The 21,958-nt window shown below is 37.6% G+C and overlaps 2 protein-coding genes across 2 annotated transcripts; one reads left to right on the top strand and one right to left on the bottom strand.

Annotated features, from left to right (window-relative positions):
* Nucleotides 1-1,398: 1,398 nt before the first annotated feature.
* On the bottom strand, nucleotides 1,399-16,128 carry LOC146478028 (GPI-anchor transamidase component PIGU-like). The gene is made up of 12 exons (XM_085112553.1): nucleotides 15,963-16,128; nucleotides 13,604-13,668; nucleotides 12,404-12,475; nucleotides 11,918-11,980; nucleotides 10,741-10,844; nucleotides 8,189-8,289; nucleotides 6,756-6,853; nucleotides 5,966-6,117; nucleotides 4,739-4,882; nucleotides 3,520-3,644; nucleotides 2,913-3,055; nucleotides 1,399-2,239 (listed from the first exon to the last, which is right to left on the bottom strand). The coding sequence occupies exons 1-12, from the start codon at nucleotides 16,096-16,098 to the stop codon at nucleotides 2,126-2,128; spliced, it is 1,317 nt and encodes a 438-aa protein (XP_084968679.1). The 5' UTR covers nucleotides 16,099-16,128; the 3' UTR covers nucleotides 1,399-2,125.
* A 1,870-nt stretch (nucleotides 16,129-17,998) lies between these two features.
* LOC146478029 (uncharacterized) lies at nucleotides 17,999-21,850 on the top strand. The gene is made up of 2 exons (XM_085112707.1): nucleotides 17,999-18,344; nucleotides 19,788-21,850. Exon 2 carries the CDS (start codon nucleotides 19,807-19,809, stop codon nucleotides 20,506-20,508), a length of 702 nt encoding a protein of 233 aa, XP_084968833.1. The 5' UTR covers nucleotides 17,999-18,344; nucleotides 19,788-19,806; the 3' UTR covers nucleotides 20,509-21,850.
* The last annotated feature ends 108 nt before the right edge of the window (nucleotides 21,851-21,958 follow it).

Genomic DNA, 21,958 nt, shown 5'->3' on the forward strand with positions numbered 1-21,958 from the left:
GTGACCTTCTTTTCTGAATGCACTATAGAGTTTGTTTTGTTTTGTTTGTTTGTGCACATGAATACTCGTGATTTACAAACATTTGTCGAGGTCTTAGAATTTATTACTTCGATTATTTCCAATAGCTTATTATTTTACTTGAGGAAACAAAATAAACCAAGTTCTTGAAAGGAAAAACTCGTGATCAGTTCTAGCACATTTTGGAAACAAAAATGTGAGAACTTGAAAAACTAAATCAAACAAAACTGGTTAAAACGGTTGACGTCAATAAAGTACTACCTAAGTTGGTTTTCTCGTGTTTTCTGTAATCTATACAAATTCTGGTCAAATAGGAGATCTATACCACAGCATGCGAGTTAATTAAACGCGACCACAGCTAGGTTATTCGCAGAAAACACCTTGATTTAAAATCACGTTATCCAAAGATTAATGTCATAGAAAACATGTGAAAAAACAGTTGCGCCCAACAACAAAAAAAATAGGGCTGAAATCTCCTTCTATTTCGACCTCAGCCTATAATGTCAATTTCCTTGATGATAAAATACTTTGATCTAAAGAACAAACACATTGTAGTCTGCATAAGATTTGTCCTTAATAACCATTATTCATTCATGGTTGAAACCGCATTAGAACGAAAATACACCTCGCGACAATAGGTAAGAACAGCAAATGACAAAATCATTTTGAACAGGCTGTACATAATTTATGTCCTTTTATCTACAAAAAAAGAATAGAATAACCTACCATTCACTATCAAAGTACAAAACAACAATGCGGGTAAGCTGTAGGTTTTCGCTGTCGCTAACAACATTAAGCACAACATTCTACCTTCCTTTGATGATATAAAGAAAGTTGAACAAATTTCTCGAAGTTTCTTCCCGCTAAATTGCAATTGCATCACAGAGATACCAAAAGAGGGCTATTAATGGATCCAGAAACCTCGATTTTTAGTTTTGATGGAACAACAAATAGTTTAGACGACAAGGACAACGAGATTGTACAACTGGCTTTGAAACAAGTGGAAACAACTCTGAAGGATCTTGGTGTAAGATCATCACAAGGTTACGCGCTTGGTTATGAATTGGGTTACATCAAGGGAGTATTGGAGTACGTGCTTAAGGTGATACCAGAGTCACAGAACAAGGAGGACTACATGAAAGGATTTGTGAGCGGGTACATTCAAGGAATGCTTTATTCGTTCAAACGAGGCGGCCTTGAGAGCCGAGAGCATTGTGTTTAGAAACTTAACTGTATAAAGAATTGCAAGGTTGGACGTTGTTCGACGAAACGGTTTAGAACGTGCGCAGGCCGAAGAGTGAGAAAGGAATCTTGATATAAGTGCTGTTAAATTTGGCTGCAAGGGAAAAGATGTTAAAACAATGAACATTGTACCTGAGCTCCTCTGTAGTACAATATCTTTATTTCAGTATACTTTTTAAACTTGACAAAGTATAAAAAATAAGAAAACAAAATGATGTTATGCTAAACAAGCTCGGCGAAACAGGGGCCAGTTGTTCAAAGCCCGATTAAGCTAATCCCGGCTGGGTTAACGCAAAATTTTGATTCGAGTGTAACTACTCATCAATGAAGATTGTTCAAACATTTTTGTTCCTCAATTTCGACTTAGACTTTTCTTTAGCATTAGCTTATAAAACATTTTTAATAAGCGACATAAAAACCCCGGTAAACTTGTAATCGGGGTTCAGTATTAATCGGCTTTCGAACGACCAGGCCCAGAATATTATATAGCCGTAACAATCCTGTACTTCCTAAGTTCATGCCAGTTTGTCTACAGACTCTACTGATGTTGAGTAATTAATGTATCTGAGAACTGTTCGTCTCTCAGTAAAAGATGTTCGTATAACGTACTTACGCAAGCATGTCCAGCAATTTATCCGAGGTAAGACTCCCGTTGTATTAGTGCCACAATTTATAGACGTTTGTCTTTAAGATTCGGGAAATTCCCCAGACGGCTGTTTTCTGACGGAGAGCATCCATCTGTCAGTTATTCAATTTTTTTTTAAATATCCAACATATAATAAACTTAAATGGATGTCAATCGCACAAGTTTTTTTTTTCTCCTTCTCTCCGACAAATCATGCAAATGTACGAGTCTGTATTTAGGTTACCGTAAGACGACAAAAGCGGGCTCGCCTTGCATGATGGGAGGGTATATTCCGTGATACAGATCATACTCACGGCGGAGAAACGCGAATAACACATCAGACGTAAGCAGGATCTGGAAATCAACAGAAAAGGGGAACTTATTTAAGGTTACACGAGAAAAAGCCTAAAAAAGAGAAAACAACTGCCAACAGGAGTATAATGAAACTGTTGAATGCAGGGGCCACACGACGCAGAAATAAACTGTTCTGGATACTTTTCTTCGTCTGATCTCTTGTAGCAGAAATGCACGCGCCAGAGTCACTTTACGTGTAAATAAACCAAACTGATTGCAGGGCTGACACTATATATTACGGCAAAAGGCTTATTTATTTGGGCCAAATAGATAGAGCCGTTAGTTTTTCTCATTGTAACTCCGGCCGTGAAGAAGACTAGTTGTACTAGTTGAAATATTGACCCAAATAGACAAGCCCCATTGCCGTAGTGTCAGCCCTGCAAACAGCCGGTTTGGTTTATTAAGGAGCATAATGTAACGAACTTTACAATGCCGTATTTATTCACCTGGAAAGAAAATAAACCGATATTAAACTTTTATGGTCGAATTTTAGTCGCTTATCATTTGTAACAAAAAACTAGTTGCTCCGTGAGTGTAAGCACCTTGAAAACAAAAGTGATCCCGTGACGTCATAAATTCGCGCCAAATAAGGAGTGAGCGGATAGGGACGAGCTGGGAACTAGACTGAGGATTTTCAGTAGTTATTTATAGACTGTAATTTAATTTATGTTACCTGAGCTGTGGAGTATGCCAGTGTTATTGCAAAGAAGAAGTTAGCATTTGCACTGCCCGCGTAAATCCACAGCTGCCAGAAGACTGGGGCCAAGAACGTGCTACAGAGCAGCATACACGTGACCAGGAGTGTGTTCCTGAGATCTAAGGAAAAGAAAAGTTTCCGTTAAATGACTTCTCTCCAAGGCGGTTTCCGATTGATTTTCGAACGTCATTTTGAGCAAGCTTTGGTATTGTGCTTGCTTGTCATTAGAACTGGTTTTGTTAAAAACTAGACATTGTATAATGCAATCCCAGGGATTGATTGGCTTAGCGGCCATGATATATGAGCCACTATACCATGCCCGAGAAATAGCGACCATTATATTGTCTTGTGGTTGTTCTTGCAAAGCGAAATCAGCAAAAAATCTAGCAATAACACATAAAACAACTATACCGTATTCCACTCGCGTTTGTTGGATATGAGATGATTATAGCCAATCTATCATCTCATATCCAACACGCGCTCGTAGAATAATTGTTAAATGTAAAAGATCACTGATAGTTGTGTAAAGTATTACAAGCTCTGAAAACACAGCAAATCAAAATCATTAAAACTTTTTTCTTACAAGGAAAGATGTGCATCCACAGTGCTAGAAGGGCAAATGGCACAGCGGAATCACCCAGGGCAGGATACGACTTCATAATTGCCATCACAGAACAAAGCATACAAGCAAGAAAAGTCGGGTTATCCCTGAATGAGAGAAAAAGAGAAATGATCATTTTAAAAAATCAGACATCTGTCCAAGCGAGTTTTTAAGTAGAAGCGATAAGCAGTATTTAGTGATTTTTAACGCACAGAAACTGTGTTATCAAATTATGAGATCCGAGTTTCTTTGAACCTCATTACGAAAACGAGGCTAAGTACAAAGCTTTTATTATGAGGATTCGTTTTTATTCATTTGCAAATAAAACTAATTTTCATATGAAAAACTTTGCACTTAACCTAGCTTTCATAATGAGGTTCACAGTAACTTGGAAATGGCCTATAGAGTGATGTGAAGGGAGTTATAAACGCTAGCCAAGATTTACAAGAGGTTTCTCTCTACCTTTTTTGTTTTTTCGCATTTCGTCGTTTCTGTTCTCTTTCACAAGATAAGCAGACACAACAAAGAGAAACCTCTGCTAGCCGAGTACCGAAGAATATTCAGTGAGATTCAGTTCAAGCGAAATGGCAGTATTTTTTGTTACAAACAGCAACAAAAAGCCCTCATGAAAATGAAAAGATGCACATTTTAATTTTATGGATGCAGGAAAAGCTGAATTGATTTCTACTGTTTAAAACAAATTCCTGCATGTTTTACATAAAAATACAAGCGACATAGGTCTGGTAGACATATGAGTCGCGACAGGTCATTTTTGCGCGCGTACGCGCGTGTTTGGCTCGCTTTACTATCTCCAACAAAAATAAGGAAACTACTCGTGGTCAATAGGACAGGCCACTAGTCCCGCAACACAATTAGACAGTCAACAGCTACCGTGCACAGCTTATTTCCTATATTTAAAACAAAAAGAGATCGAAAAAAACTTCGTTTTTTAATTCTGGAGATTCGCTGAACAAAGCTCGTCATTTTGCCAAGTGCGATTTTTTTAGACACAGTATATAACAATTAAGACACAATTAACAAAAGTTGCTACTGGTTCGTGTAAATTTCAAGAAACGACAAAGAAACGTCGTCACTTGCATCTCCATATCGAGGTCAAATCATGTTGCGATAAAATGCGCATGCGCTGAAGAAAAACAAAAGACTTTCACCATTACAATATAATTTATATGTGTAACCATACCTTAATTTGATGGTCAAGGGGATGCAGTAGAAAAACGCATTGAGTTGAAATACCCAGAGAAAGAAATTCCTAAAATGCTCGAACATCTCCGTGAAGAAATACCAGAACAGGCCCATGTTGGGTGTGAGATCAGACACCTGTAGACTGAAGAGAAACTTGCTTTGATAATACTATTACACAAGCACACACTTCCATCATATAGCAAAAGGCTAATCGAGGTGTGTACTGTAACCACACAGTATTACAGTTGCTATCAATATTAACCCTTATGGCTACTGTATTCACATCAGACACCTGTAGACTGAAGAAAATCTTGTTTTGATAATACTATTACACAAGCACACACTTCCATCATATAGCAAAAGGCTAATCGAGGTGTGTACTGTAACCACACAGTATTACAGTTGCTATCAATATTAACCCTTATGGCTACTGTATTCACATCAGACACCTGTAGACTGAAGAGAAACTTGCTTTGATAATACTATTACACAAGCACACACTTCCATCATATAGCAAAAGGCTAATCGAGGTGTGTACTGTAACCACACAGTATTACAGTTGCTATCAATATTAACCCTTATGGCTACTGTATTCACATCAGACACCTGTAGACTGAAGAAAACCTTGTTTTGATAATACTATTACACAAGCACCCATAAAGCAAAAGGCTAATCACGGTGTGTACTGTAACCACACAGCGATACAGTTGCCACAAAATGATCCATCCATCCCCCCACCCCCCACCCCGCCTTGTAACCTCAAGGCCATTGAGGCTACAACAATGAGACTTTGAGAGTGAATACTATCACCCAAACTGTTTCCTTTGAGGTCTGCAAAATGATGTCTTGTCATGTGAGAATCATGTCACTTGTTCTTTAAGCTCTCATCTTGGATTTCTTGATATCTCCAACAGTACATTTACTTTAACAAATAAATATTACATATTAATTTTTCGCTTAAATTCACTACTACTACTACTACTACTACTACTACTAATAATAATAATAATAATAATAATAATAATAATAATAATAATAATAATAATAACAACAACAACAATAATGACAATCTTTATTGACAATACTGTCACCATCTTCGCCCCCTATTATCGTCCGTCTGCAAACTGAGTTACTATAAAAATTAATATTCCATGTTCTTGCTGTTTATAATCCTAGTGTTGTAAACGGACATGTGAACACATGTACATGTTAGATATTCACTTACATAAATCCATATGTAGCTGTGAGGAAGTCCCAAGAATTAAACACTTGATAAGACAAGCCAAGCAAAAGAACTATCCACATGATGAAAGAAGCAACAACTTTACTAACAAACACAGCAACCTTCTTGTTAAGTTCAGCTTCAAAAGATCTCACCTGTTATACAAAAGAAATAAATAAAGGGCATGTTAACATTTCAAAAAAATACCAAAAGACTATTTCCATCTACTAAGACTGAAATGTTCTGTAGATGTTATGAGACAACCAGTACAAAGCATAGGGATACTTACATCTCCCATTGATAATAATTTTTGCAGCAAAAAGGCCAGCAGTTGCTGACTTAAACTAATTATTTACTGTAAATGTTTAAAATAAGCTCTTAAATTATGCCCCTGTACTTACCCAGATGAAGTGGTAAGGATTAAAAAAAAATTATTTAATACCATGAATGGATAGTAAGTCAGGTATAAATGACATCGTGTTTTCTAAAATACAACCACAAGTGAGTGGTGACATAAATTTTTGGCGATTTTTTTTTCAGTTTTAATCGAAATTGATGATTTTAAGGTCCCCACCGACCCCTGTATTAATCCCTCCCCTCCAAAAAGGTGCCCTTCCATTTCCCCTTGAGGCTTGAAATTAAATATCATAAATCAGTTGGTGGGAAAAGTTGAAAATTAAGCTGTCTGCTACAGTATGACAAATGTAAATTCTTTTTCTTATTGTTACTAATAATTTTGCTGCACAAGCACTAATTTAGTCGGAAATTTAACAGAAAACTAAGCTAAACTCACCTTCACAAGTATAAAAACTACAGGAGCTAGCAAAGTGATAGGATACAAAGAATGGTAAGCACCAAGAGCTACTCCAAGGGTACCAAGAAGAACACTCCCTATAAAGTAAGCGAACAATGTGAATTAACTCTTTTACAAGTAAAATATGCAAGGAGAAGCAATTTGTCACACTTTACCTATGATCTTGGACACATTCCAAAAACACCTGTGACCACTCTTCACCCATTTCAATGAAGGAAAAATTGACAGTGCATTTTAGTTTTAGCATGAATTTATCATTTTTCTTTTTATTCACCACAACATACATTTATAGAAAGTTACAGTGAATGTTACAAGGAGAGGGCAGTTTATTTCTCTTATTGTTTCATCCAAGATTGTAAAAATAATAATAATAATTATTATTATTATTATTATTATTATTATTATTATTATAAATCATTATAATAATTATAATTATTATAATCATAACAATAGAGAGATTTACAGTTGCAGACTTAATTTTACTGAGAAAATGAAAACAGCAAGTGGCAAATGAAGGATAAACAAGGTCATGTGATCATTTCTGTCATTTGGCATTTGCTGTAAAAGTAATTTTTAATCTCTCTAATATTTCAGAAAGCAGCCCACATAACAAAGGGAGGATTTCAGAGGGGCCAGGGCTGCAATAAATAATAGATAAATAAATAAATAAATAAATAAATAAAAAGTAATGATAAGTAAAGAATCTTTGACACTTAAAATTAAATTAAAACTAGAAATACGTGACTCGCAAAACCTCGCGAAGCTGGGGCTGGGTGGAAAGCCCTCTTTCGTGTTGTAGCATCAAATGAGGAGATTAAAATAGCAACTATTTTGATGAGCATGGTCTTTTCGTAGTTCCACGGGCTAGTTTGCGGTTAAAAATCTATTTCTGACGCGATGAAATGCACAACGGGCGTGAAGCGCTGTCGTGTTCGATGAATTTAATTCCCACGGAAAATTATTTTAACCGCGGCCACAAAACGTGTAATTTCTTCAATGAAATCTTTCACAAAAAAAGATTTCTGGAAGAAAGGGAAAAGATTCTGGAGAGATAGTTCTCCATCAGTGAATATTGATTAACATTGCAGTTGAAATTTGATCATGCACGCATATTTTTTCCGATGTATGCAAATTTTTTTCAGACGACGCCAGACAGTCTGACGTCATTGCGGACACCTTCAACTAAATATACAAACATACATATATATAAACATATTTTTCGCTCGAATTCGCGCGGCTTAGCTCCACTCGGGCCGGCTCGGCCCGACAAATTTATTAACCTCGCTTCGCGAGGAATCACCAAATTCCCCCCCCCACCTCCTCCATTTTAATGATGGAACAAATGGTGTGTTTTAGATTTTAGCAGAAATTCATTGCTGATTTGCAATCGCCAATTAGAAAAATTAACTTACCTTGAAGAGTATAGTACAGTGCGATTGTTACTGACAGGTTAGTGAACAGCACAGTGGAATGAGCCACACATGAACCAATAGTACAAGGATTCAGCAAATAACTAGAAACAAAGACAGTTATGAAAAGGCCTTTAGTACATCAATTACATACATACATACATACATACATACATACATACATACATACATACATACATACATACATAGCATAGCATAGCATAGCATAGCATAGCATAGCATACATACATACATACATAGCATACATACATACATACATACATAGCATACATACATACATAGCATAGCATAGCATAGCATACATACATACATACATACATACATACATACATACATACATACAGAGCATACATACATACATACATGCATAGCATACATACTTTATTTAATGTGGAAAAACACACTTAGCTATTCACCAGTTTCCAGGTGCTCCACCATTTAAAATTAAGTAATGTGCAGTAACTATAAAAAAAGTTATTTACATCTAACTTAAAATAGAAATTGAAATTTAGAATTTAAAATTAGTTGGAAAAATTGAATCAATTGAAAACTGTTTTAAAAGGCAATCCTTTTACATACTAGTTTTGATCAGAAAATTTCATGATTTTCGATCACTGAATTAAAAATACCATATTATTCACTGTATGCAGGTCAATAGTCAAAAAGGTAAATTTAGCAAGACACATAACCAGGCCCGTAGCAGGGGGAGGGGCAGAGGGGGCTTGAGCCCCCCCAGAATTTTTGGAAGTTACAAAACAAGTTGCCAAAAAGTAAATAATTAAACCAAATCAATGTGCAGCAATCAGTCTTGAACTCTGACACTGCAAATACCTTTTCACAACCCTTCAAAAATGTGTTTACTACCTGTCAGTTTCCTTCACTAACAGTTTGTTTTTATATACAACAACAACACAGGTACTCCTACCTTGTGAATCGGAAATAAGAACAAAAATGGATCGAAATCAACAAATCTTAAGCCCTAAAAGCTGTTGAAATAAACTACTTGTTTTCTAAGACATCCGCTCATTTATAGCATACAAACGTCCTTAGACCTCCTTAGTGTATAACAATTTAGTGTTCGCGCGTTGTCGAAAGACACACAAATATGTCCTCTCAAGAGCCAGAGAAAAAATTCTCCCACAGTCGGATTCTTACTGTCCAGCTCAAGCCAAATTTTAAAAGAGAAAGAAAAATTTGTCGTCCTTTGTTTACGTCCTCCTTCAATCGTGAAATTAGGAAACTTCACATGGTAGTGCACGTAAAAGAAACGGCAAAATAATGTACCAAAAAGTGTGATGCAGGTGCAAAGTTATTGTTTTACTTACTAAATCTACTGGTTGTTTTTTTCTTTTTTTTGATGTTCTCGTTGCATCTTAAACTCCCTAATCAGTCTTTTTTTTTTGGGGTGACGCGGGGGGGGGGGGGGGGGGGTGTAGTTTTGTTTAACCATTTTGCTAAGCCCCCTCAGTTCTTTTAGCCTTGCTACGGGCCTGATAACGTAATCTCCCTTGGCTAGTAAGTAGACTTAATTGGACAACTTTTTCCTTATGATTGAAAACAATATCAAGGAGGTAAGTGAAGGGGTACTGAAGTGCATAACCGACCTACATGTATAGTGCATTTCAGATTGCTTTTTGTTGTGTTAGCTCAGATTCACCAAACTTTTTGTATGCGGCCTTGAATTCTTTCAAGAAACATTGCTTCAATGTTTTATCTGCTGCTTTGCACTTTGTTCTGTGATAAAAACAGAAATCTTGCCCAAAATCATAGATATCAATCATACACAAGCAACATTTCCTGAAGCAATAATTGCAACATGACAAAACACCAGTGAAGTTGTGCTAAAACAAACACTTTCTGAAATGCACTATTTTTTTATTCGCCACCTTATTATGATACAATATTAATTTACAGAAATTTGTTAAAGTAGGGCAGGAAAGCCCAAAGAAACCATGAGGCTTATACAACGTGGGCTTTCCATGCTAAATTACTAAGAATAAACTTAATATTAATTTAACTGAACGGCAAAGGCAGAGTAACAATAATACGAAAGAAAAAGGTACAAAAAAGCTGACAAAGAAAAGGAAGAAGAGGAAGGGAGTGGAGGGAAAGGAACAATAAGTAAGAAGGAGTTTCTTCAGATTTTTTTAAAAGTAGATACACTAAATGAACTTACAACGTCCGGACTAAGTGAATTAAAAAACAAGGGACCTTGGTATTGAAATGAGAAACAACTTATGTTAGTTCTGCACTTGGGAACTATACAGGTCAGTTATGCATTGAGACCTTCAATAATATTATTTGTACCCAACATTTTATGAAATATTAAAATTTCCAGACTTCAGCATTTACATTGTACAATGTACATACTATAACAGGTCAAAACAAGCCTGCCTTTTTCCACTGAGTACTCTGGCTAGTTCTTTAGGATAAAAATTAAATTATTTTGCTATACTTATTACCTCCTCCTATTTCTGTATGGAAGTACATGTGGAATTAAGTCAAGAAAGTCTGCAAAGTAACATGCAACTTACACAGATGAAACTAGCAGGGGAATATCATTCAAACTCTCTGGTCTTATCAGGATTGGTTCCACAGATTTGGCATAGGATTTTAAATTCCGCATCTGCTCTTTTTGCTAAAAACAAAATTACAACAAAAACTTAATACACGGCAGACAAGAGGAAAATTTCTCAAAGTCTCCAAAATCAGTTGATGCATTTAATCACTATCGTAGAGCTCTTGAATTAATAATTCATAAGCCCATTGACCTATCAAATGGTTGATAAAACATAACGTGCAGTGGTTTTAAAACCCGATAAAACCTCCTCCTTATTAGAATGCGGTTTCTAATGTTCTTCTCGTATGCTAATTTCCAACGTTCACAAAAGCATCATTGTTATGAACTCTTTTGACACACACCTTCCAGGAATGTTTTAGGAGCCGTTCAAAAAACTTGCAGCATGTGTTTTATTGGGTCTAAAACCACTCGGCTGTGCCTCATGGTTTTAAATCAAATTTAAACCATAACATATACAAGAAAAATCAAATGGGAATTTTTTTATTTATGGTATACTGCAAGAAAGTAACAGCAAAACTACATACATGTACTATGTAGCTAGCCTTAGTATGCCTCTTAAATACTGTCATGTCACATGCCATTTTCCTTTAATTAGTTAATGTTCACCTTTGGTAAGAAACAGTGATTGTCTTCAAGTTGCTAAGAGCATTTCACACCATTTTCCACAATATTTTGCCTAAATTTCTTAAGATTCCAGATCATTTTCAGAAGATTTTCCAAAACGTTTGGAAGATGGTCTGAAGGATATTGAGATCATTGTAGACCCCTTCCAAAGATTCCCAATGAAGATTGATCAAAAATGTTTTCACCATAATTTTTCCAAAATGATACAATTCAAGCTCAGTCCACCAATTTGACATACAAAGTCGTGTGCTTTACTATGAACATGTATGCAATGCTGGAAATTAATTACTGTGGAATAACGTACTTAATGGGATACCACAGAAAATAACAATGTCAGCTTAACAAAAACAACAACATGCCCCTTTTGAAAACTTATGTACAAGGCACACGTAGCGTCCACCCTTCCTAGCCAACTGACTAGCTATATTCTTTGAAATTATGGCATTTAACAAATCCTCACGCTCTTCAATATAAGTATGCACTGTAATTCATTTCAGGGAAATTACCAGCATCTGAGAATGAAGAGTAGCAAGTTTGTACAGAAGCCATCCAACCAACAGGTCACCAATCTGGAAAAAATAAAATTAATTAATTCGTCTCAAATCACATTCTTTCATGGAAATATAATCATTTAGGGAGGAGTAATTGTTACAACAATGGTCCATTGGTTTGCCGCAGGTTCACTGCCAATGGATGCCAAATGTAACTGGCTTAAGAAATATGTATGGAAGGTGATAAGGGTTACACATTTCCATTTTCAAGCAACAACTTGGAAATGACAGTATGGAAGCAACAACTTGAAGCAAAATGCGTGACCCTTATATATAAGCAGAAATCAAACATGAAGATACAGGTATGTACCTCTAGAAAACAAGTTTGGAAGCTGTAAAAGGCAGACAAAGAAATAAAGAGCAAAAAGGTTATAACTAAAGGAAAGTTACAGGCTACCTCAAACAAAGGAAAATTCAATACATTTAACACTATTAACATACCACAAACAAAAGAGGAAAGAGAAGCTCAGACATCTCCTGTAATCCAAGGAACACTGCCAGAACCAAGGGAGTCTTAATGAAAAAAAAATTTCAATGGTAATTAATTAAGTGACAATATATAATAACATAAAATAATTATTGTTAACTCTTTTGCAATGAAACAAAACACACAAATCCAAGTGACCAAATGAGATCAGATTACCTTAATACGGGAAATTACATTTATGTAATATTTGACTTTGTGCTGTTGCGGTCGATTTTTTAATGAACACCTTTTTAATATGATTCGATACAGAGAACAACCTTGTATATCTATTTTGTATTATGTATTTACAAATTATACCACTCAATCAGAGTACAAGAGTGGATTCTGTCAATAACTAGGTATTGGGCAGGAATTCTCAGAAGCCATGCAAAGCTAACCTGCACCACAGATGGAATCAACTGCCGGTAAATACCCTCTGCAAATTAGTACACAAACCCTTGTTCTAGACCCCAAATGAAGGAAACAAAATACCAGAACCCTTTCAATCAAATTGGTTAACATAACCAGACCAATTAAACGATGACCATGAACAGAGGCCAATCACCGAGTGTACTCAGATCCTGGTACGCCATTGGGGTTGATTCCGTCTGCAGTGCAGGCTATACAAGGCTTATCAAGGAGAGTCCCTGTCAAGTTCATCAGTAGCATGGACAAAAATGATCATACAATATTTATTTACACCGAGTCACAACATTAGCTTGAACATTTAGTCTGATTACATTGTGTATGTTAATTATTGTTTCAGTAGTAAGAAGAATCCTTACATGCTATAAATACACTCATTAAAACTTTCTTTTATTTCATTGGTTACTTAATTAATGCAATTATGGGAAATCTTAGTTTGAAATGAAGCTAAATCCTTTTGCTAAAGAGGTACTTTGCATTGTTAGAGTGTAATTCAAAAATAGATCCAAACAAAATATTTTAGCTTAGCCATATACTGGTGCATGTTAATGATCTTTTAGTTTTGGACCCACTAGAGCAAAAAACAAAACATTATTTACAATCCTGTTTGACACAAATTACTGAGCCACAAAAGGTTCTCAATAATTAAAAGAAATACAAAATTATTTGCTTACATGTAGTCTCATTAGTTTGTCACAGGTATTATGATGGAAGGTGAGATTTAAAAGGATTCTCATGCGGAAACTTACTTCATGTACCACATCACCGGAGTAAGGTGAAATGCCATTTTTAACAAGAGAGAGACCTTCTTGTACTGAAAATCAGAGAGAAAACATATATCTGAAAAGGACCACTTCATCTGCTAATGGTCAAAAATTCAGTAAAACAGCTTGGTTACACATGAAACCAGAAAGAATTAACGCCACAAGTGCCACATGTCTCGGAAAAGCCTTTTTCATGGTTTCTGGTGCCATCCTGTTTTGGGGAGTGGGAAGGGGGGATTATAGGGAATGTATGGGATTTTAGCCAACTTTTGAGTCTGACTGTAACTCTTCTCTTTAATTATCACCAGGTTATAACATAGAGAGAACAGGAATGGATTCTAGAGACCAGGGTCTGGCTGTTTGAAAGCTGATTAACACTAATCCCCGATAAAAAATTAACCAGAGTTTTCATCTTGCTTATTAATTAAAAATACTTTCAAAAGCTTAAATTTTAAGCTAGTAGTAATGAAAAGTCTGAGTCAAAACTAATGAACAAATCAAATCTTAGAATCTTAGAAACTAGAATCAAAGTTCACATTAACCTAGGATTAGCTTAATCAGGTTTTGGGCAACTTGGCCCAGGGCTAAAAATAGGTGAGAATTTTACAGGCCAGGTCCAAAAGAGGGGACCGGAAAGTTACATTTCTTGGTCTGAAATAGGGTCAGGGTTTGTAGGGCCAAGACACAAAGCCCCATCAAAAACTCCAAGGAGTCCCCTTCAATCCCACCCCCCCCCCCCCGCCTCCGCCCAGTAATCTATGGTCTTCAGGACAGATGTATGGTGTAACTCAGTAAGGTAGTGTGTATGTAATATAAGAGAGTTTTTGAAATTTTGAAAGTCTGTCAATTTTGAGCAGAGTAACAGGGCATTTACAGTGCACCATGATGATTTTTGGCCGTGTTTGTCACCCAACCAAGATAGTGTCAGAAATCGTAAAGAGATCATCTGGGGTAGGAGGTTTCTCATGCTTTCAGTGAGCTCTCAAACCCAGATTTAGAGATATTTGTTCTAAATTTCTAAAGAACATTTCTCAGTAGAGTTGGTTCAGGAATGGGGTATAAATTATTTGAAGGCTGTTTGGTGTGGAGATAGAAATTTAAAATTATGTTCAAATATTTGAGGGGTGCCCAACCACCCAGGGACTAGCCTGTGTACAGTCTTCCAAAATGGGGAATAGGGCGAAGACAATGGAGAGGAGAGCAGAGGGAGCCGAGTGCAGTCTGGGGGCGAGAAAAGAAAAGGAGGGAGCCCATGGACATTCTTTTGATGCTGCTACTCCATGGTACCAGATTCTGGCATCATGATCTGATTGGTTAGATAGATGATTGTTGACAGTTTTGCAAAGAATAATGACTCATTGAATCATTTGAATGCCACCAGCTGTAACTTTGCATAATTTCTGATTGAAGTTAGAGTTCCCTCTTCCAGCACTGTTTTGTGTTCATGCAAGCTCAATAATTTTTACAAAGAATTGACAAATTGTTTCTAGAATCCAACTCAATAGCCCATTTTACAGTTGTGTTCTGAGTGACCTCGCCTTGGATTAAAAGCGAGGTTGGGGTGACCTTGTTTTGATACAAACCTCACTGTTTTTTATATGTGGATCATTCTGTTCTTATGCTAACTAGTTTGCATTTACATAAGAAACGCAGTGAGGTTTGTGTCAAAACAAGGTCACCCCCAGCCTCACTTCCAATCCAAGGCCAGGTACGTATCACTAAGCACACAACTGTAAAATGGCCTATTGAGTGGAATATGGTAATTGGCATATAATTACGTTGTTGACACATTACTCACAGGTTAATTACAAGAGGGCAGAACGGCAGCATCAAACGTATGTACACGAATACCAGTCAACTCGGCTACGTGCAAACTTGCCTTTGCCAACTCGCCTACGTAGGCGAATTTAGAACATAGCACGCTTGTTTAGGTTTATGGATTGAAGAACGAGTTAGATAGAACATAAAGTTATTTAAAAGGCATACATTACTTGAGTGAACTCGCCTATGTCAGGAAGAGAAGGCGAGCTGACTAGTTGTAGGCGAGTTTGTTCGTAGGCGAGTTGACCGGATACCATGTACACAGGCTCCCTCCCTTTCTTTCTCTCCCCCAGAACGAGCTCGATTTTTCTCTGACTGAACAAACATTTCCAGTCAAAATCCACATCTCACATTATAGATACTTGACATGGTTTATACAGTCAATTTACCTAATTATGATCTATTTTAATTTTCTTTCTTTGCAGATAATCCCAAAAATCGTCTTGTAATCTTGACGAATATTCGAACGAGAACTAAAATATTTGCAGACCTCCGCAGAATGTTGGTTTAAATAAGAGCATACCTCTATTCCATGCGGTTAATGGCGTGGAAAGCTCTATTCGGTTAACAAGCCAATCCTTCACTGGACTGTAGACGAGGAATAAGCGAGAAGTAAAGGCTAAACTGAACACGAGAAACACTCTCTTGTAATCCGCCATTTTGGATTCAGAGCTAGTGCCCAGGCCTTGAGCATTTTGTCGTATGACCGCTGACCATGTAGCCTGCATAGCAGTCGTGTACTTGGAATGAAACGAACCGACCACGGAACAAGAGATTTTTTCTTGATAGTACAAATTTCCTAGGAAACTGCCTGGAGAAAATTAAGCCGCGCTCCTCACGCGAAGGAAATGCTGGAGCCGAGGGAGCGGCCGAACTTATTCAGCCTACTTGTGACATTGCCCGAATTTTACTGAAATCAGGCGAAAACGGGAACTTTCCTGTCCTTTCTTTCGTGTTTCCTCCGGGCGTTTTATGGTGGAAATACTTTTTTGGAGGGGTTGGGGGAAACTCGTGAGCGGAACGGCTTTTTTCCCTGTCCCTGTGGAAGACTAACCGACACGAAGGCTTGAGATTAATGAACATAATTTATTTCCACACCTGAATTTAATTTATCTCCAGTATATTGTCACATTGTCATTTTGGATTTTTAATAACTTTTACCTGAATATGTCAGTTATTCAATTCACTTGACTCTAGCCTACGTGTAGCCGTACCCACCCCCCGAAGAAAAACGGGAGGAGGGGGTGGGTACGGCTACACGTAGGCTAACTTGACTCTGAAGATGACTTCCGCCCAGCTTGTCGAAACGTCAATCAATGTCACCTCAAAACATCCTCCTCAGGAGTGCACTCACCCGGATGATAATAATTTACGTCCTTATCAGGCTCGTAAACTGAGTGGGGAGGAGGGGGTGGGGGATTCAGTAGATACAAGAAGCAGCATCAGGCTTTTTTGGGGGGAGGGGGGAGAGGGTGAAGAGAGATACAACGTAGAAATACGGTTTAAAGGTTACTACATTTCGGCTGGCCAAACCAGCCTTCTTCAGGTACAATGGAAATTTACCTTGGGACATACGCTTATATAGCTGACAAATATTTGCGCAATAGCGGAACTACGTTAAACTAAATTGATTGACAGTATAAAATATGAAGCAAATGAAATAATAATAATAACAAAAAATAAAAAATAATAAAAGGAAAAAACGCTAGTACATTTCTTCGCGAATATTGAGGCCATGTGGAAAAAGTGTTCTGCCTTTTGAGATTAAAAAGGCTTCCCTGGCCTTACGGAGTGGGTCTCGGTTAGAGTAGACTTTTTCTATAGGGATAAATTGCATGTCGTTAGCGGTGGGGTTAGGAGCGGCGAGGAAGTGTTCTGCGGCTGCGGCTGTGGTGGGTCAGAAAAACGTTTCTGCTATCAGTGAAAATGCCGTTAAGCTTCTCTTATATTACACATTAAAATGCATACTTTCTGTTGCAGCATAAATGACCAAATTTCCTTAAACTTTTCGCCAATATTTTTATATTATTTATTGTTATTACGTGACTCAACTTTTAAATTTTTATTCAAAAAATCATGATGCCGGTTACAAAAAGATAATTTATACAGGCCTGAAGGAAAAAGAATATTTAGTTTATACGCTGGTAACTACTTGAGAAAAGTTACTTTTGCAATAATTGCGGAGATAACTATGTTTGACTCTTCTTTTTCTAAACCGTCTTTTATTATGTGTTTTGGCGTTTCCACTGCGGCATAACAGCCCTTTTGATTATGATGTCGCTAGTGGGAACCAAGCCTTACCTGTTGGAATGAAAGACATCCGGTAGACTTATTTACCTCACGCTCCCTACAAATTTTTCAATAAATCACAAATAAACTCACATACTCACAAAAAACGGTATCTGCTAAGGGCTGTCAAAGTAAAAACCTTATTGAAGTGGTCAAAACTATTATACTCAAACAGGCCCACCAAACTACAAAATAAATTGTGATGTCTGCCTGCAGCCCCCTTCCTCAACTTCAAAAGGTGGTGTCTTTATTGCATAGCCACCCCTCTCTCCAGCAGTAAAAAAAAATGACAATGAGATTCAAACTTCACTTTTCTTGTTTATCTGCCCTCTTCGAACAAACTCGTTATGATCATTTCCTTTATCCTCAACGGAACTTTGTTATTGTTTACGTTTTTCAGCGGTGAAAATTTGCATACGATGACAGATTATGCAAAAAAAATTTATTCGCCGCCGACAGTGGTGGAAAACAGTCGCCTTTAGTACGGATTACCTCCCTTGACCGACCACCAAAATCGAGATCTATAATTCGGATTAATTCATTTTTAACGACAACCTTTTCAAGTTTTTTGAGTCCTCGTAGACGGTGGATTTACAATCATTCAGGTCTGTAACAGGTAAGTTGAATAGTTTCCAATTACTGAATTGTTGTAGTGAACGTAGCCAGGGATGTTTAATTTTTCCGAGTGTCACCTACAATTTAAGTAAAAAGGCGCGGAAAACGCTATCGTTCGTCTAATGTGTCTAAAAATCTTTGAAATTCGTCTGATAAAATAAAGTGAGAAGTCAGTTTGAAACCGAACATTGTGTAAACGGCTTGGATAAACATGAAAAGTTGAGCGTTGTTCAACCCCCGGCATGGATCTATAATCTTACTAACTTAGCAATGGAAATCCGCTTATACTGTAGGGGTATTAAAACATTTCGTTCTTTATGTTGATAATAGGTTTTTAGTTAGTCTAACTGAAGGTTTTAGATAAAAATTTGCTACGCGTTGAGTCTTTGAAAGTGAGCTAGTCCACTTCCCTTTCAATCGTTTTGCATCGTCTCGATCTGGTGTAGCTTGGCCAGTTTATATCGTCATTTACCAAATGAACGGCTGAAACTCGTTGAGAATTCATAAGTGCGTCTAACGGGAGTGTAAAACGTTAAAATCGAGACAACAAGTCGTGCTGCTTCTGAGGGCATTTTAAAAGTTCATCTCTCACGTCTTGAATATATTTATAAAACAATTTTTGTGTGTGTGTGTTTTTCCAGAGGCTGGACTCATTTTGGATAAAATTTATTTCCCGCGAGGCAGTCTTAGGAAGACCTTAGCATTGCAATAATTTTAGTTACCACTGAGGCAGTCTACATCAGTTTTGTTGGTTTCTAAATGAGGTCTTACTTTATAAGCCGATGAGTTAGATTTATGGAGCTTTTAATTTACATTTTGCCACTGTTTGTTTGTGGCATCAACCCTGTCTGTCGGTGTTCAATCTATTTATTAAACCGTGGGGATCAAACATTAAACCGGCCTCGGTACTGATTCCTGTAAAATGACGAAATGCCACAAAGTTGGCATCATTGTTACTGTGTCGATATTGTGATAGGAAGAACTACTTGCGAAGTTCCTCTTCTAACCTAGAACGGTGTAGGATATTTTACACTTAGCATATTATTAAGAAGCAAAGCAGACTGCTGGCTATGAAATGTTAACGGTAAAATCGATGGGAAACAGGAAGATAAAAGATTATACCACCGTATTTTTTTCCCGATGGCAAGAGTCATGGTCATTACGTTGAAATTTCTGCCAAGAAATTTCTACTCAAATTTTGCTACCCTTTTTGATAGTTAAATTAAATTGTTGCCCGTTCGGTTTTACAACCTGTTTTGTGGCTGTTTCAAAATCCACCGTTTTCAAATACAACTAGGGTGACAGAGGCAGCCCTTTCGCGTGGAGCCTCGTAGCACAATATCGGGTACTCACCCTGGCTATCAAATGGACTGTACGGAAAATGGTTTCCCTGTGTGTTCGCCTTGAAAGCCGTTAAAAGAGTCATGACCTTATATTTCTACAGGTTTGCCTAGCTCATCTTCATGCAGTCGGCCAAAGAACAGTCGTTTCCAACCTTTGACTTGGAAAAAGAGGTTGAAAGAGCCAAGTGGTTCAAGGAAGACTTGGAGAAAGGTGGATGGAAAGAAAGGTACAAAGTTCCCGGATTCAAGTCATGGAGCAAAACATTCCCAGAAGAGGACGTCCCGATCAAAATACTCTACATGTTTGAAGATATGCCAATGTCCGCGGAGAAATTCGGCGAAATGATGGACCCTTCAAACTTTGAGCTGCGTACCAAATGGGATGAAGCTTTCAAAGACTTTGAAACTTTGGAAGTCACCCCAGATAAGGGGCGAATCCTATTCGCGCGAGTTGGGTTGTCTTGCCCCCTTGCGGATCGAGATTTTGTTTTCTTTGCTCTGCCAACTAGAGAGGCTGATTGGTATGGCAAGAAGTCGTTTGTGATGTTTCTGAAAAACGCAAGTCACCCCTCCAAGCCGGCGGGCCAAGATGGCCTTGTCAGAGCGACAAATGGCGGGAATTTCTACATCGCGATTCCGGACGAGAAAGAGCCGCAGACAAAGTGTCAGGTGTTTGGATTAACAAACAACAACTACAACGGATGGATGCCAAATACTGGCATCGAGTGGCTGGTCTCCAGGGCTGCTCCCAAGGTGTTTCACAAGCTACAACAGAACGCCATCGAGGGCTATTACAAGTACTTCGACAAGGAGGAAAACTAAATCTAACTGAAAAGCAATAAGTTGGAATTCATTGGGTCATTTTGGGTGTTTACTCGCCAAAGCGTTGAAGTCGTTATGCTTTTAAGTTTTTAAAGGTGGTATATATTTAGACTTGAAGGATCGATTCATGTCACCTATTTTATCAAGGGGGGCGGGGGTACTCCTTATAATGGACTATACGGGAGGCTCCGACCGAAAGCGAAACCTTTCTTAGACTGGGGGTATTTTAAAGGGGAGGATTTCACGAGCTGATGTAAGGGTCTGTATAGCATTAATGGAGAGCTGGGAATTGGCCAAAATTTGAACCGTCAAGTGAGAAATGGCGTGCATTTTTTCTAACTGAAAGCTGAGATACTTGTTAGCTGAGATGTGTGAATTTCACTTGAAAATAACTTGCCAATTGTTAGAGGGCTTCTTTGGGCAGGGAAAAGAACCACTCCAACACTCTCGGTTTCTTTTAATCTTCTTCTTTATTCTGTAACTTTACAACTTTGGATAAAACTTTAACTCTGCTGAAATTCTTGTTCATTTCCTTTTTAACCTGACCAGAACCGGTCTGTCGATAACACGTCTATATCATGCATTATCATCTACCTGACATTTAACACTTGTCAAGCGAAGTACGCTTGCGCAGTTCCTGCATTAACATATTTTCCTTCGCAATGTTAGCTTTTTCGAAATGGCTTTCCGTTTAGATTTTTATACAGTTCTGATTTAGGTCTGGTCAAATTAAAATAAGATTCGACTGATACTCGACACAGTTCGGCTAATGATCGAGAGGTACATGACAAAAGACCACAAAAACATGTGAGAAATAAAAGTTAACTGATAGAGCGGTTTTTAATTGAGTGTCAAAAGTAATTTCGCGTCTGCTTTGGTTTTGCATCACTACGCTCTGTGATTGGTTACCAAAACTCGCGCCGCTTTCTCAACCAATGGGAATCCAAACCAAAACTAATCGTGCTTTCGCCGCACGCGTTTTCCCGCGCTTGGCGCCAGTTACATGTATTTGCCTCGAATTCTGATTGGCTCGTTTTGTTGTGTCATCTGTTGTGAATGGTCAGAGCAATTATTTTGGTTTTGGTTTTACGACACTCGACTGGAAACCGCTGTATCCAGCATAATTAATTGATCGCTGAGAAGTGGTTAAATTTTTAACTAACTGCTGATAGGAATATCGTTTCTGTCAAAAATGGTATATAAAAGGTGAGGGTAAGGGTTTGGACCTCGGGGCGGAGCCTCCCCTTATAATCTCATAAGATTTTTTGAGTAACCAACCCCCTCCCCCTCCCTAGGTATTTTCTGTATTAATCAGTTAATGGGAATAAAATAATGGTTCAGGTTTGTGAGCAATTCATTACTCTGCTAGCTAGTGCGCAGAAATCTTTGAAAGCAAGTGCCCAGGATGGAATTGAATTGCAGCTTGAAAAATTTGACCAGTTTCTTCCAG

The sequence above is a fragment of the Pavona decussata genome, unplaced genomic scaffold (assembly GCF_977016875.1).
Source record: "Pavona decussata unplaced genomic scaffold, jaPavDecu1.1 SCAFFOLD_67, whole genome shotgun sequence".
Lineage (NCBI taxonomy): Eukaryota > Metazoa > Cnidaria > Anthozoa > Scleractinia > Agariciidae > Pavona > Pavona decussata.